This window comes from Cibotium barometz, chromosome 12 (assembly GCF_041138505.1).
Source record: "Cibotium barometz isolate CiBa-2024 chromosome 12, ASM4113850v1, whole genome shotgun sequence".
NCBI lineage: Eukaryota > Viridiplantae > Streptophyta > Polypodiopsida > Cyatheales > Cibotiaceae > Cibotium > Cibotium barometz.
The window spans coordinates 5,967,611-5,984,454 of record NC_141057.1 but is presented as its reverse complement, the minus strand read 5'-3'; the positions used below and the strand labels follow the sequence as shown (position 1 = coordinate 5,984,454).

The window sequence follows — 16,844 nt, the reverse complement described above, 5'->3', positions numbered from 1 at the left end:
ATAGAAGGGGGCCAGTCCTAAGGCCAGCCCCAACTTGGGCTACCCTTGCAAAGGCATCCAAGGCCTTTGCCATGCAGTCGGCCAACAGCCGACATGTGTTGCTACAGCCTAACCAGTATCTTTTGGGCAGCCAACTGTGCACAATGACCAGTCGTGGGCATTACTTGCAGCCGGCAGGGTCTTTGCATCAGCCGACTGGCATTATGGAGTCGTGGGACATTTTTGCATCAGCCGACCACTGTCCAGAAGAGGTATAAAAGCATTGCCTCAGTCCATACAAAATCATTCAGGTATCCTCAGCAAAGCATACTCAATTTGCAGCATCCAAGTGCTCCAGGCTAAGAAGGAAGATACTCTTTACATTCAGCCAGCATATGTGCAATCCTACAACTATCTGGGCTTGCATCAATGGCCAAGGAGAGTCTTCGACAAAGCCTCGGGATAGCTGGATACTCAGCCGACGTATGGTCTTCCTCATCCTTGCGTTGGGCATTTATATCATTTGTAATCAGCATTGTACAACATTTCTCCAAAGAATAATATAAGCAAATACTCCTGCTTGCAGGGGGGGCCTTTCAGTGGGTATTGGGACCCAATACTGTGTCGTCTTCTACATTCTCATTCTCCTCTCTCCACTCTCTAAAGTTGATGCTAAAGATTCTCACCACATAAAGGTATAAAGAAGGCCCTATTGTGCATTATCATGATCAAGCTCAATGCATGTAACACCAAAGGGGAAGGGTTGCTTCAGCCATTGCTTGTTCCCAAGGATCCTTTTCATGACATTTTTTTGTTTTTGTAGGACCAGTGGGGTATGGGACATTCCTTATTAGTAGAGCTGCTAGAAGATCTGCTATTGCATGTCTGCAGTCTCCCGAGTTCTAGGCACCAGCATTAAAAGTCTAAACCCTGTAGCTCCAACACCTAGCATTGGTGCCCTCAGCTAACGTTGATAGATCTTCTTCTAGCTGCACATGCAAATCAGCACATCAAACAAATTGCCTTCAGTGGTAGCAATGAGCAGCCCATTAGCACGCAAATTTCAACCGTCCCATGCAAAGCCCCTGCAACACTGAGCTCTATGTGCCCTTGAGTAGCAGCACTAGAAACTGATCAGCAGGCACAGCAACTCAAACAGTGCAGCTCTTAGTGGAAGGAGACGTAGACACAACTGTGCGAACAGAATCAAACTGCTACATACCGCCTCAAGTTCACGTCCGTAGCCACATCCGTAGCATTCTCCAACACGAAACCGAGTAATAGAGCTTTCTCAGCTACCATCTGTAGCTCGCGGACGTTCAGCATTGGTGTTCCGCAATGACTTCTTTAGCAGCGAACGTTTTGCTGATCTACAAAAACGGTCACGTATCTTGAGTTTGTGTTTTAAGCTTAAACCTAAAAGATCCTTGTGAATTTCCTTGAATAAAGGAATGTTCACATGGGGCTTTCTTTGAGCTAACACACATGGGCATCATAAAAAGCACATGCATGTATCCAGTGTGCCTACACAGGCAGGGGTCTAGGATTACTAGATCGAGGAGTGTTGAAGTAGTGATCTCGTAATCCTACATAGATGAAGGGAGAGCATAACTCTTGGTGCGTGTGCGCGCGCACATGCATGCGCACATAATTGAAGGTTAATTGTATGGTTTAATTTTCAAAGGTTGAAATGGTTGGTGACATTGTAAAGATAAAAAAGTAGATGTGATTGAGGGAATGTAGGTGATTGAGAAAATCAAGGGTAGCATGTGTTGACTCAGGAGGTGTGAAGATATTCAGGACGATTTGATGGAGATATTCAAGGAGATGATTGTGGATCTAGATGCTGGTGTTGCCACCAACTCGGAGTTCTGTTGATCCTCAGAGATTGGTTCCAATACTTGCCTTGGCTTTGCAAAATTTGACTACTGCACGACCTCGTTGGCTTTGCGTTTTGTGTCACTGCTTGTGATCTTGGCCTTCCACCGGCTCTAACTCCTTTGAGGAAACTCCCTCCTGATGAGTTTCAAACCCCGGTGAACCCACCGCTACGGTGCCTGAGTTCGCCACAACTGCTTCTTGGTGTTGGATCTCATTCCAATATTCTGCCAGCTTGTACTCCCAATACTTCCAAGAATCGTCATCCCACTTGAATCCTTGCATCACTTTGCCTGACTTCGCCTCAACTGCTTCTTGGGTTTGGATCTCATTCCAACATTCTTCCACCTTGGACCCCCAATATTTCCAAGAATCGTAATCCCAATTGAGTCCTTGCATTGGAGCCTAGTCTTGGAGTGTCCAGAAAGCCCATGTTCAGAATGGTGCCAATCCTGCCTCTAAATCTGCCCTTGAACCTGCTGACCATGTCCACGTGCACTCAAGTAAAAGATGGATATGACACTTGCCTCCCCCTTCCACTTAGGTGGCGATCTCCTTTAGACATGCAATTCTCCTATGCGTTTTTGGACTCCAAGATGACCTTCCCCTCACTCCCCTGTCATCTTTGTGATTGGTCTTGCTGGCCACAATCAGGAGACACCTCCAAGGACTACTTGAGCAGCGGAAGAAGGGAAAGTGGAAACACAGGAGAGAGAGTGAGAGCAAAAGATGGAGAGGAAACACAGGTGAGAACTTGCTCTCAATATCATCACCAAAAGGAATACATGTCCCGAGCAAGAGGGGAAAACCTCGTAAGTGAGGGAGTGCAGCTAGACAAGCTAGACAAGCAATGAAATATGAGGGAGGCATGCCGGCTATATATACCTCTACATGAAGGCAGCCGATTGGTGATAAATATCTTCACAACTGGAAAAAATACCCAGGACCATAAATGGGGAATAAATATGGGTAAAATACATGTGAGGGGTGACCCAGCCCCTCAGACTAACATGGTCAGCCCTAGAGGCTAAAATAGGACACCAAATACGAAGCCAACAAGTAGGGGATGATATCTAACATAGACAAGAGATGAAGCTGAAGCTCCCCCCTGTGCGAACCTGCCCACCCCACCTCCTTCGCCCATGCACAGCCCCCCTGCCTCGCCTAACTCCGCGCAACCCCCCCCCCCCCCCCCCCCCTCACTTGCCTTTCCTCCTGGCCGCCTGCGACTCCACCCCCTCCCTCTTCGCCTTCACTGCCGCCCCCCGCTCCTGCCTTGCCCTCCTGCCGTTTGCACCTCCCCTCTCCCTCCAGCTGCCTTCCTACACCGCCCCCTCCTTTTCTCCCCTCTGTGCCTCCCCCTACACCCCCAGCACCCTTTTCTCTCTCTTTGTAATCCCCTCCCCCTCCCCCTCCCCCTCCCCCTCCGCTTCCTCCTCGCTCTCCCCCTCTGAAGCCTCACCGCTTTCCCCGTCTTCCTCCGGTTCATTGTCCCTTCCGTCTTCTTCCGGCAATGTCTTCAACTCTTGGGCATTTATCTCAACAATAGAACTTTAATAGGGCGCAAGGGCATCACGTCCTTCTTTGTGGTTTAGCACATTGTTGGCACTCTTCTCTGGTCTTCACCCTCAAGAGGACTCCATGGTAGCTGCTCCGTCATCCCCGACCGAGGCCGCCATAACTTGCTTATCTTTCTCTGAAGTAGACCTTCAGCTTCTTGTTAGTATATTCATCCCCATATTCTGGCCATGTATTGTGTCCACATTTGATCCCTTTTATGGCCCTTGGTTGTGGGCTGGCCACCCCTATTTTTCCCCATTTTCCTGGTATTTTTCCCTAGGTCGAGTGATGTTCCTCCAGTCGGCCAGCTCCTTTTTCTCCAGTCCGCCAGCCCCTCATGACCTATATATAGGTGGGTTAGCCTCTTCACTTTTCATAGTTTGGTCATCTTTTGTATCCCTCACTTATGAGACCTTTATGTCTCTTGCTCGGGATTGCTTTCATTGCAGTATATTCAGCTTAGTTGCTTCATATCTCTCTCTCTTGCACTTCTCAGATCAGCACACTCTAGTGCTTATCTTGCTTCCGCACTGTGCACTCTTTCATGGTATCATCGCTCTAGGTTCAGAGTTTACTCTGCTGCCCCAGTTTCTTCCCTGTTTTCAGCACCTTCTCTTCTGCGTTTTTTCTCAGTTCTGATGCTGGTCAGTCTGCCCTCTTCCTGGCGCTTCACCATTGCAGATTTATTGGTCAATCTTCATCAGATTTGACCCCTAGGACTCCTGTACAGCTATCCGCCTGCTTTGTTTCAGGGCAGCAGTACTGTATGTGCTGTGTTTCAACTTCTACAAGTTTTTTGCAAAAGTTGGTTTGCTGATTTGAGGCTCGGTGGCATCCGGTACCTGTGGAGGACACTTCCTTCTTCTGAGGTGTGTGTTTTTTTTCTTCTGAGATTGAGCCCAAGTTTTAGTGATGGCTGCCCAGACTACTCTTCATATGTTCTCTCAAAGTTGGATGGCTACAACTATACTTTATGGAAGGTAAAGGTGAAATCAGCCTTACGTGGAGTGGATCTCTGGGACTGGCTTGTTACAGCTGCCAATGCCACCCCTCCCACCCTTTCTACTGTTGGTGTGACTCAGGCACAGATTGATGTTTGGCAGGCAAATGATCGTCGTGTTTCTCCTTTCTGATGTTGAATTGTCAAGATTCTGTTCTCTCTCATGTGCGTACAGCAGATGATGCACATGAAGTTAAGAAGGCATTTGCAAATCTTTACGAGATTAAGTCTCCGGGTCGGATTTTGGCTTTGAAAAAGCAACTTATGAATTTGTCAATTTATGCCTTTCCATCTTTATCTGCTTCATCTTAAAGATGAAAGATATCCGGGATGAGCTTACTGTATGTGGCAAGAATATCTCTACACAGGATATGGCTATTCGGCTCCTCTCCAAGCTTCCAGAGAGGTTTGATGCTTTCTTTTAGTCTCTTGTTTTTTCTCCTCATCCTGTTCCAGTCACTTGGGAGGAAGTTCTCCCCTCTATTTTGCAGATTGAGTCTCGCTTTGAGGAGCGGACTAGCACCTCTCGTGGTTTTGATAGAGCTTTGGCTGCTCGTGATAAAGGGAAGAATCGACAGAAGAAAGGGAAAGGGGGTTTCGACAAGAACTCCAAGGATAACGACAAAGATAAAGATAAAGACAGAGACAAAAATAAATCTAATAAAAACAAGGACATGGAGTGTCACTACTTTGCATGAAGGGTCATAAATAGTCCCAATGTTACAAGAAGAAGCGGGGTGAAGAAGCAAAGGAATCTAGCTCTACAGCGGTGTCTCATACCAAGAAGGATGATGGTATTCTTCTATTAGCTGGTGCTCGTTGTGTACTGGCTCTTGTGACTTCTCAGTCATCACAGTCTTGGATTGTGGATAGCAGTGCTACTGCTCACATGACACCTCATCGTGATTGGTTCGAGGGCTTTACTCCCAGGACAAGCAATATCACTTTGGGTGATTCTTCTTCCATGCCAGTTCATGGACGTGGCACCATCTCCATCAACCGCTCCTGCGAGGACAAGAGGTACTTCTCTGACGTTCTGTACATTCCAGACTTGGCACTTAACCTTTTATCAGTGAGTGCTCTTACTGCTAAGGGTGCGGAGGTGATCTTCTCTCATTACGAGATTACTATTCATGATAAGGAGACTGGTCGCATCTTGGCTCAAAGAGTCCAGGATAGTGGCTTGTACAAGTTGACCGCTTTGCTCTCTACTGGTTCTTCTTCAACTCTCTGGCATGCTCGGTTTGGCCATTTGAGTTATCATCTTCTACAGCGAGCTTCGAAAGATGGGTTGGTTGAGGGTTTACCGACCATCAAGGCTCCATCTTCTATTTGTTCCTCTTGTTTACAAGGGAAGCAACACCAAGCCACCTTTCCGAAGGAGGCGACACACAGATCTTCGACATCACTTGCTCTTGTTCATGAAGACTTATGTGGTCCTATGAGTACCGTGTCTTTGAGTAAGGCGTTGTACATGCTCGTGATGGTGGATGACTTCTCCAGATTTACTTGGGTTTTCTTTTTGAAGTCCAAGGATGAGGCTTTTCAGCACTTTTGTGATTGGAGGGTTGAGGTGGAAAAAGAGACCAGTTCTTCGGTCAAGGTTCTTAGGACTGACAGAGGGGGTGAGTTTACATCCCAAGAGTTTCAGCAATATTGCAAGGATCATGGCATTCGGAGACAGCTTACTACAACATATACTCCATCACAAAATGGAGTTACAGAGAGGAAGAATAGGACTATCATCATGGAGATGGCCCGTGCTATGCTTGAGCATTCCTCTTTACCTCGACGTTTCTGGACTAACGCGGCTTCTACTGCTGTCTATATTCAGAACAGGTCTCCTACTGCTACTCTTTCAAATAAAACTCCATATGAGGCTTTCCATGGTGAGAAGCCCTCTGTTGTTCATTTGCGGGTATTTGGTTGTTCAACCTATGTACATGTGCCTAAGGAGCATCGCTCCAAGTTGGACTCGAAGTCTCAACACGACTTTTCTCGGATATAGTTCTGTGTCCAAGGCATACCGTCTATATGATCAGCATGCCCGCAAAGTAGTTGTGAGCCGTGATGTGGTGTTCGACGAGACTTCTGCATCTTCTGAGGGGGGTGGTGAGGAGCTTCTTCCTCCATCTCCTTCTCCTCCCCCTGCTTCTATTACACCTCCAATTGTGGATTCTCAATTAGATGATGATGATGACTCTGCTCCTCCTCCAGCGAGTTCGAGCAAGTCGGTGCTTGGATGGTATTTTCAGACAGTTCGTGATTCTGGGTTACGAGAGCTTCCTTCTGCTCCTCCACTTGGTTCTGTCAAGCGATCTTCCAGAGTTTCAGGGAAACAAATTCATGAGGGCAACATGTTTGTTAACTATGCTCTTATGTCCTCTATTATTCATGGTCCTTCTGATCCCACTTCTGTGGACGAGGCTCTCACATGAGCCTTGGCGTCGTGCTCTGCATGCAAAGCTAGATGCTATTGAACGGGATGGCACTTGGATTTTGGTGCCTAGGCCACAGCACCGTAAGGTGATTGGTGTGCGGTAGATCTTCAAAACGAAGTACCCAGTTGATGGCAGCTCAGACAAGCACAAAGTGAGGTTCGTTGCCAAGGGCTATGCTCAGCGCCCTAGAGTCGACTTCGATGAGACCTTCGCTCCGACGGCCCGGATGATGACCATTCGAACCATTCTTGCTCTTGCTGCACGACATCATAAATGGCCCGTATTCTAGATGGACGTCAAGTCGACTTTCCTAAATGGAGAGCTTACACAAGAAGTGTATGTTCAACAGCCGCCGGAGTTAGGTTCCAGGGAGACACGACCAAGTGTACCGGCTGAAGAAGGCTTTGTATGATCTGAAGTAGGCTCCACGGGCTTGGTACCAACGGATTAATGAGTTCTTTCATAAGCTTGGCCTGTGCGGTTCTCATGCGGATTCAAACCTCCTTGAGTGCAGATTCAACTATATCCTCCTTGAGAGGAGGTTAGTTGTTATCATTGTGGTCTATGTTGATGACCTCATCTTTACAAGTTTTTATTCTCTGAGGATTCGTTCAGTCAATGATGCTTTGGAGACACAGTCTGAGATGACGGATCTTGGCCTTCTGCGTTATTTTCTTGGCTTTGAGATTTGGTAGACCCCTTAGGGTATTTTCTTCTCTCAGCAAAAGTACACACATGAGATTCTTGACACGTTTCAGATGACTCGATCTAGACCAGTATCTTCTCCTATGGATACTAGTGAGAAGCTTTTTCTTGATGCTTCTCCAGGGATTGATCAAGGACAGTATCAGGTTCTCGTCGGTTGTTTGGTATGGTTGACCTACTCCCGACTGGACATTTGTTTCGCAGTCAACTTATTGAGTTCTTTCACATCCAAACCCCATCAGCAGCATTGGTGGTGTGTTCTCAGGGTTCTTCGGTACTTGCGTGGTACTTTGGACTTTGGCATCTTCTATGGCCAAGGGTGCACTCTTCTTGGATAGTCTGATTCAGATTGGGATGGAGATCCGGATACTCGCCCACTGGTTGTGTTTTTTCACTTGGGTCGGGAGCCATTTCATGGAGCAATAAAAAGCAGCCTACTGTGGCGCTTTCCTCTACAGAGACAAAGTATCGTGCAGTTTGTTATGCTACATGTGAGACAATTTGGTTGCAGAGATTATTGGGAGAACTTGGCTTTCCTCCTACCACATCTACTCTTCTTTGGTGTGGCAATCAGAGTTGCATCGCCATCGCCAAGAACCCTGCTCGTACGAAACACATTGAGATTCAGTATTATTATGTTCGTGATTGAACGGGTTCTTACTGGAGATTTGCGTTTGGAGTATTGTCCTTCAACAAAGGATGCAACAGATTTGTTCACCAAGCCGGTGTCTCAAGCTTCCTTGGCTCCTCATCTTCGGCTTCTCGGAGTTTGTTCAGCATCTAGTGCTGAGAGGGGGTGTTAACATATTCATTCCCATATTCTGCCCATGTATTGTGTCCACATTTGATCCCTTTTATGGCCCTTGGTTGCAAGCTGGCCACCCCTATTTTCACCCTTTTTTTTCCATTTTCTTGGTATTTTTCCCAAGTTGGGTGATGTTCCTCTAGTTGGCCAACTCCTTTTTCTCCAGTCGGCCAGGTCTTGTGTTCCAATCGGCCAACCACTCATGACCTATATATAGGTGGACTAGCCTCTTTACTTTTCATAGTTTGGTCATCTTTTGTATCCCTCACTTATGAGACCTTTATGTCTCTTGCTCACGATTGCTTTCATTGTAGTATATTCAGGTTAGTTGCTTCATATCTCTCTCTCTTGCACTTCTCAAATCAGCACCCTCTAGTGCTTATCTGGCTTCTGCTCTATGCACTCTTTCACTTCTACGACTATTGCATCCGTAGAAGCCTCTACTTTGGTATGCAAGATTGTCAATAGCCACCCTGAGCGCAAACAACTTAGAGATCTTCTGCACGGTAGCCTCCTTGGTGGACCTGCAAAGATCACAGACATTCATCCTTTGGGGTATGGCTACTATCATGTTGAGTTCGACTTGCCAATGGCGTCAGATCGAGTCATGCAGCTGCGCCCCGTTGCATTGCATACGGCCCAAGCCTTCTTTGAGCGGTGGCAGCACGACTTTGACCCCACATCCGACCCTCTGGTTGGCGTTTCAAGCTTTCCCGTGACAATCTGCTTCCCAAGCCTCAAGAAGGAATACCTTCCTCTTCTCCCGGTGATCGGTGGAGCCACTGGGAGAGTGATAGAATCCCCTTCCCACAGCCGCTTCATCCCTCGCACGAGCGGCTAGGATTCCATCCCTACACATTTGTATTGCCTCGCCAGAGACAGTGCCCGTGCCCCATGTCATATCCATCCCTTTCCTTCGACGAGTAGAGTACTCAAGCCTTCCTTACTAGAGACCCCATCCTTCAACGAGTAGAGTACCCGGGCCTTCCTAGCCGATGTTTCATTTGCAGGTAGATGGGCCACCTTGCTAGAGCTTGCCCTCGGCGCCAATCTAGGAGACCGCCTCCAGTGGTCCCCCCCCCCCCCCCCCCCCCCCCCGCGGGTGCATGTGCAAAAGCCTTGTTGTACTGATCCACAACCCTAAGTCTGATTAAAGAACATTGATGCTAATTAAGAATGATTAAGACAAAGGAGAGAGAAGAAGGGAGAGTATTTAGTGTTAGGGTTTTTCTTGTATTAATATGGTACAAAAAGGTTGCTTAATGCTTGTACATGTTGTAGGGCTATGGTCAGCCCCACAGGGATGTCCTTGGCCCCTTCTACATGATTCTACTTAAAGATGAACGGGTGAATGATGAACTAATGACCTGCTGAATGCTGATTTATGAATTATGCTTGTATATGTGTGAAAGGGGCTGGTCGGACGGCACATCTGAAGTCGGCCTGTTGTGGGGACAAGAAAATGCCATAAAGCTTGGATTAAATGCTATGTTTATTGTATGCACTGCCCACACCTGCTGCCCTGTTAGATGACACCTGACCGACTGCTCCAGGGGTACCAGTAGGCTGCCGACAGCACATGTGGAAGCTGCCGACAGGGTACCCAATGATGATAATGATGCTGATGATGATAATGATGATGACGTTGAAGAAGATGCTTCTGATGCTGATACTGATGGTCCTACTAACGATGCTGATGGTAACTGATGAAGATGTTGATGATGACTCTGATGCTACTGCTCTAATCAAGGATTAAGACAGTTCATGCCAAAGGTTAGCCATGGCACGGGCGTGCATATGACACCCCCCCTACAGTCCCCGTTCAGATCCTCACCAAGGGGTAGAGAGAAAGGTAGGCCCTCAGGCAGCCGAGCACTAGGACCCGACTGCGGACGACTCTGCTGCTAGAGAGTGGCGGACCGTTGGCCCACGCCAGGCTAGCCCTTCAAGTCTCTCACCGCCACATTTCCACAGTACCAGTCACAGCCCCATCTACTGACCACTGGAGACCGGGCTCATATCAGAGATGGGAGATTTGCAGTAGCATTGCAGCCCGGCACATATGTAGAGGTAGATGCAGCGAAGCCATTGAGGGTACCCACACTCCCCCTATGGAGTCCATCAAAAGCATTCGGCTCGACATCATCCATATCCTCCACAGTCAGTGGGGGAGGTTGCAGGGTGGTTCTGACCGCATGCAGAAGCAACGAGAAGCTTTCTTGAGGCTCTAGCAGCCTGGCCCTTTTCTCACCAATAGAGGTGGTGATCCCACTTGGCATTACAGACCACCTGTATGGTTATTCCCCCTCCCCCTGTATGAGATAGCCTTCTCCTCATAGAGCGGCCAGCCGGAGGAGAAGTGCATCTTTCTCCACCTCTTGATTATTTGTTCCCGCCCCGTACATGGAGATGAGTTTGTATTTAGCCCTTCGTGGTTTGTATTTAGCCCGTTGTGGCTGTTTTTTATTAACTAATAGACGGATCTTTTTCCCGGGAAAAAAAAAAACCTGCCCTACGGGATTTTTTGGATCACATTTGGGAGATTGACCCCCCCCCCCCCCCCCCCCCCCCCCCCCCTCTTGGCAACTTTGGCAGTGGAAACCATCCTGTGGCCCGTTTCCAATGAACCCACAAGACTGGTACTGTAAAGACCCATAACTTCACTCAAGCATCCAGACTACCCTTGCTTTGCTTGTGTGAGATGCAGGATTCATATCCACTAGAAGGGCTTCATTCCCAAGACCCAAAGCCACTGCATATCAGTCCCATTCCTCACTAACTTCCAGAAACAACTTTGGATCAGTTTCCACCCCTGTAAGATCTCCTTTTGCTTGTGGCTCACCGCCCAGAGGAGTCTAGCGGTGGGCACCTGGCTTGGCAGCCGCATGAGGCAGCTGCAGGCTACCTAGCTTGCCAGCAGCATGCTGACACAGGAGAATACCTAGGGACATCACCTTTGCAATTGCCTAAAGGCCCAATAGGTACAGTGGAGCACCACAAGGTCCACTCCATCGCCTGCAGCACAGTTGCCTGGGTGATGGAGGCGGGCCCAACCACGCACTATGAGGAGGATGCCGCAGGCCTTTTACAGCGGTTGTCGCAACATCAGATCACTGCCATCACAGCAGTGTAACCACATGCCCCTGTGGAATCCTCTGCTGCTTGTCCTCAAATGGCCATGACACATGCATCTGAGGGCTGGTGCATGTGACATTCACAATCAGAGTCATACTTAACTTCATCAATGGAAAAGGGGAGGTCCTTGCTAAAATTACAAGAAGATGCTACTTATCATGGGAATGTGTAGGCATTAAAAATCTAGGGCACAAGCCTCTGAAGAATTTTTAGGAATCAAATGTTCACTATGCATTAAAAGCTCTTGGTACTTTCAAGTCCCCTATTTTACAATCTTGACTAGTCATTGGGTATTTGAAACCTTGACTACTCAAATTCTTCCGAACCTGATACTTCAAATAAAACCCGGCTGCACCTTCAATAATCAGGCATGCTAGGGAGCTTTGCCGAGCCTTGGGGGATCTCTCACCTGAAAGCCAGGCATTAGACATCAAGGGCAGGGGAACGTGCCATTCAGAACCCGGTTGGCCATGCCAAACTGGAGGTTTCAAGCACCCAGTTGATGCCCTCTTCAGGCTTTCCAGCTCTGCCCACCTGCTGACCTGTTCCCCAGTCCTTGATGCCTTTCCGTAACCTCTCTGCAATAACCCTTAAATTAATCTGCTTTCTTCCGGTAGAGGTGGCATGATTCACGGCAGAGACCATGCTGACTGTTTTGGTGCGGCATACTGGCTCGGCTTTTTCCACCTATATTTTTGTTGCCAAAGCAAGCAATAGTACAACACAGCTCTGAGTGGCGGTGATGGTATCTCTTGCAGCAGTTAGCATTATGCAGAAAAAATCTGTGGTGAATTTCTCAGTGATTTTCGGTTAAGTCCACTCCTCTTGGTCCTCATTTAGTCTAGAAGCCTGTTTTCATGCTTCAAGGGACTTAAATGTCTTACAGCAAGGTGAAGATGGACTCTATTTTGTCTAGCGCATCATGAGACACAATCAAACCTGTTTCCTCCATAGTAATACTAAGACTTTTTAGCCTTGTACCCATAGGTTCGCTTTGCAAATGTCTTGCTCTGATCGCCTCTATCCTTATCACATCCTCCCACATACCAGCATGGGCGTATATGTTAGACATCAAGATAAAAGCTGCAGTTTGATTTTCATCAATCCTCATTGCACAGTCAAAAGCCTGTCTACCAAGCTCCGCATTACCCCACTTCCGACAAGCACCCAGCACAGTATTCCACATCACAAAATCAGGTTGGAAAGGCATCGTCTCCATCATCACTACAACTTCATCCAGCTGGCCTGCACGGCCAAAAAGATCAACCATGCAATTGTAGTGTTCAATGGTTGGATCAATGCCATACTCTTTGCTCATAACCTCGAAGTATTCTCGGCCCTGGCTCACAAGGCCTTCGTGACTGCATACCGTAAGAACACTAAGAAATGTGATCTCATCTACCTGTATGCCTTCATCCTCCATCCTCTCAAACATAGAGAAAACCACTTCACACTGTCCTTGGCATGCATACCCAACAATCAATGCATTCCATGAGACTACATTTCGAGCTTGCTTGTCAAACACTTGCCATGCTTCTGCGAATGCACCAAATTTTGCATACAAATCCACCAAAGCATTCTTGACATACGAATCTCCTTCAAATCCTTCTTGGATGATTTTCACATGTATTTCATAAAGTTTCCCTATGGCACCAACACTACCACAAGCCTTCAAGCTACAAACATGTGTGACTTCATTCGGGGAGACACCCTCCAGTTCCATCTGTTCCAAGCAGTTCAGTGCTTCCTCACCAAGCCCATGCTCCACATAGCCTGCGATGAGTGCAGTCCATGAAACAACACTTCGAACCTGTAGCTCATCAAACACTTCCCATGCTTCTACAAGTGAGCCACACTTTGCATACATATCGATTAGAGTATTACACACAAAAGGTTCTCTTTCGAACCCCTCTTTGGCAATCTGAGCATGAATATCTAGACCCCGGCCCAAGGCTCTGGTATTGCCACAGGCTCTCAAGCAGCATACAAAGGCGACATCATCTGTAGGCATGCCCTCCAGTTGTATCTGTTCAAAACAGCTTAGCGCTATCTCATCAAGCCCCAATTCTACATACCCTGCAATTATTGACGTCCACGAGATTGTGTTTTGGATGGGCAGCTCATCAAACACTTCATGTGCTTCTAATAGGATGCCGCATTTTGCATACATACCTACCAAAGCATTCCCAACAGCTACATCCCCCTCAAATCCTTCTTTGGCAACCTCAGCATGTATTTCTCGGCCCCTGCCGATGACTCCCACGTGATCACAAGCTTTCAAGCAGCAAAGATACGTGACAGCATTAGGGCAAACACCCTCCATTTGCATCTGTTTGAGACAAGTCAGTGCTTCCTCCACTAGCCCCTGTTCAGCATACCCTGTAATTAATGCAGTCCACACGACTACGTCTCGATTTGACAACTCATCAAACACTTCTCGTGCTTCCTCAAGAAAGCCACATTTCACATACATATCCACAAGATTGATGCCTACATTGAGATCGTTTTCAAATCCCTTCTTAGTAATCTCAGCATGGGATTCTTGGCCCCTGGTTTTTGCTCCTATAGTGCCACAAGCTTTCAACGTGCAAACGTATGTAATGGCATTTGAAGTCATGCCCTCCAGTTGCATTCGATCCAAAACAGTGAGGGCTTCCTCCCCTAGCCCATGTTCAACATACCCTGAGATTAGTGCAGTCCATGATACGACATCTCGCACCGGCAGTTCACAAAATGCTTGGTGTGCTTCAGCGTGTAAGCCGCATTTTGCATACAAATCCACCAACGTACTGCCCACACAAAGGTCTTTTTCAAACCCCTCTTTGACGATCTGGTCATGTAATTTTTGGCCACGGCCTATGGCTCCTATGCTGCCACAAACTTTCAAGCTGCAAACCAGTGATACAGCATCTACAGGCACGTTATCCAGCAGCATCTGTTCCAAACAGCTAATTGCTTTCTCACTAAACCCATGCTCAGCATACCCTGCAGCAAGCGTGGTCCACGACACAATGTTTCGAACCCGTAGCACATCAAACAATTGCTGTGCTTCTGCTAGTGAGCCACATTTTGCATACATAACCACCAATGCATTTGCAATGAAAGGATCTCCATCAAACCCCCCAAAAGCAATCTTTGAGTGTATTTCTTGGCCACTGCTTATGGCTCCTATGTTGCCACATGCTTTCAAGCTGCAAGCAAGTGTGACTGCATTTGGCAAAACGCCCTCCAGTTGCATTTTTTGCAAACACTTCAGAGCCTCCTCTTCAAGCCCATGCTCAGCATACCCTGCCATTAATGCAGTCCATGCAACCACATCTCGAACCAGCAACTCATCAAACACATCTTGTGCTTCTGCAATCAAGCCACATTTTTCATACATATCTACCAGTGTATTCCCCACAAAAGAATCACTTTCAAAACCCTCTTTGGCAATCACCGCATGGATTTCTTGGCCCCAACCTATCGTTCCCATGCTGCCGCCATCTTTCAAGGCACAGACAAACGTGACAGCATCGAGAGGCACGCCCTCAAGTTGCATCTTCTCCAAGCAATTCAGGACTTGGTCACCATACCCACCTTGGGCATAACCGGTGACAAGTGCATTCCACGACACACTGCTTTGAACCTGCAGCTCATCAAACACATCCCGAGCTTCTGTAAGAAAGCCACACTTAGCATACATATCCACTATAGTACTGCCAACAAAAGGATCTACCTCAAATCCCTCTTTAGTAATTTCACTGTGTAATTCTTGGCCCCTTTTCACACACTTTAGCCGCGTGGAAGCTTTTAGCAAAGCCTGGAGAGTATACCCGGTGGGATATACAGACTCATCTTGCATCGTTCTGAACATGTCAAGAGCATGCTGGGACCGCCCACAGTCAACATACCCTTGTAAAAGAGAAGTCCAACAGTACTCATTCCGATGGCCCAACCTGTAGAACACCTGCTGAGCTCCGGATACATCCCCACATTCTACAAGCATTGGCACAAGGTAATTCCCAAGCTCTTCATGAGCTTCCAGCCCATGATTACACATGCATACATGCATGCTCTTGGCATCGATCAGAGCTTTCTTCTTTCTACACTCCTGCAAGAGGGCTATGAGGTCTTGCACATCAGGCATATCAAGTGCACATCCTAGAGATGTGAGTGCCTCCTCCATGCTCAACATTTCTCAAACACTGATACACTAAGATTTTGCCTATAAAAACTATCAACCCTAACCGACCCCGCCTCGGTCCTCATTTGATTTAGCATGTTTTATCACGGGAATCATATGGCTTATATGCACATAATATATACTTGCCCCACTATAAAATCCCATAATGGAGAAAAATCGTCCTGCAAAAGCACTCTCTCCCCCGATGTAGACTCCCTCTCAGAGCGGCCAGCCAGAGAGAGAATCCAACCGCTACACCTCGTTCGAGGATACACCTCTGGAGAGCTGGTTTGTAATCCGCGTTTGCTGATGTAGTTTCCTTTATGATCATGCATGATCTTTTCAATAAAAGCATTCTCTGCAGGTAATGTCTGCAAACATGAATGAAATCAAAACCCAGCTGCCTTGGGGAAAATCCCCAAATGTTCTGATAGACACAAGAATCCTCCTACCAGCAGCTCTAGATAGATTAACCTTCGTCCTCCGAACAAATCATGCCTTCGTGTTGACACGTTAACCAACTCCTTCTGGAGCATGCTGCTTGCTCTAGGTGCAAAGCATTTCATACGTGGCACGATGTCATTGGCGATTTTCTGAGATATTAAAAGTGCTCGGGCTGGAAAAAGCACAGCTTAAACGCTCCAGGTTTACTTTCTTTCTGAAACGTGCCCATATTCATTAATTAGTGCTCTCGTAAGCGGCCACTAATTAATGAATATATTAAGGTTTAAGTTTTATACATTAAAAAATCAATTCATTTCAAAAAAATAATTTATTTTTTCTTTCCAATGTCGTTTTCACTTGTCGCCAGCGTTTCTCTATCGGTTGTGAGATTCTCTATAGATTGCAACCCTTAAAAACATCGTTTGTCGCTTCTCTCTCTCTCTCTCTCTCTCTCTCTCTCTCTGCCACCGTCATTCATCTCCCACATCAGCACGGGGCTATTTGACACTCTGGTTACATCGACACTTCTCTATGGAGCGGAGATATGGGGGCCTAGTCTTTTCCATAAGAGGAGGGAGCCATTGGCAGGACACGACGACTAGAGAGAGACTATATGATGGATGGCAGCATATGGAGAGGCCATTAGAGATGATGATTGCACGCATGATTCGGAGCAAGTCATCTGTACCACATGAGATCATCAGGGCAGAGATGGGGGCTGCCCCTGTGGTT

At 47.2% G+C, this 16,844-nt stretch overlaps 1 protein-coding gene across 3 annotated transcripts; it reads right to left on the bottom strand.

Annotated features, from left to right (window-relative positions):
• Positions 1-11,709: 11,709 nt before the first annotated feature.
• On the bottom strand, positions 11,710-16,340 carry LOC147632987 (pentatricopeptide repeat-containing protein At2g33680-like). Of its 3 annotated transcripts, XM_086806001.1 has the most exons (3): positions 16,121-16,263; positions 15,222-16,039; positions 11,710-15,131 (listed from the first exon to the last, which is right to left on the bottom strand). In XM_086806001.1, exons 2-3 carry the CDS (start codon positions 15,678-15,680, stop codon positions 12,384-12,386), a joined length of 3,207 nt encoding a protein of 1,068 aa, XP_086662127.1. In that variant the 5' UTR covers positions 15,681-16,039; positions 16,121-16,263; the 3' UTR covers positions 11,710-12,383. The 3 variants fall into 3 exon arrangements, with proteins under 3 accessions (XP_086662127.1, XP_086662125.1, XP_086662126.1); XM_086805999.1 differs by having other exon boundaries at positions 11,710-16,039; positions 16,121-16,340; XM_086806000.1 differs by having other exon boundaries at positions 15,222-16,262.
• Between the last annotated feature and the right edge of the window lie 504 nt (positions 16,341-16,844).

What these genes read in the sequence shown, in the direction of transcription:
- LOC147632987 (XM_086805999.1), bottom strand. Translation starts at nt 15,680, where the DNA reads ATGTTGAGCATGGAGGAGGCACTCACATCTCTAGGATGTGCACTTGAT.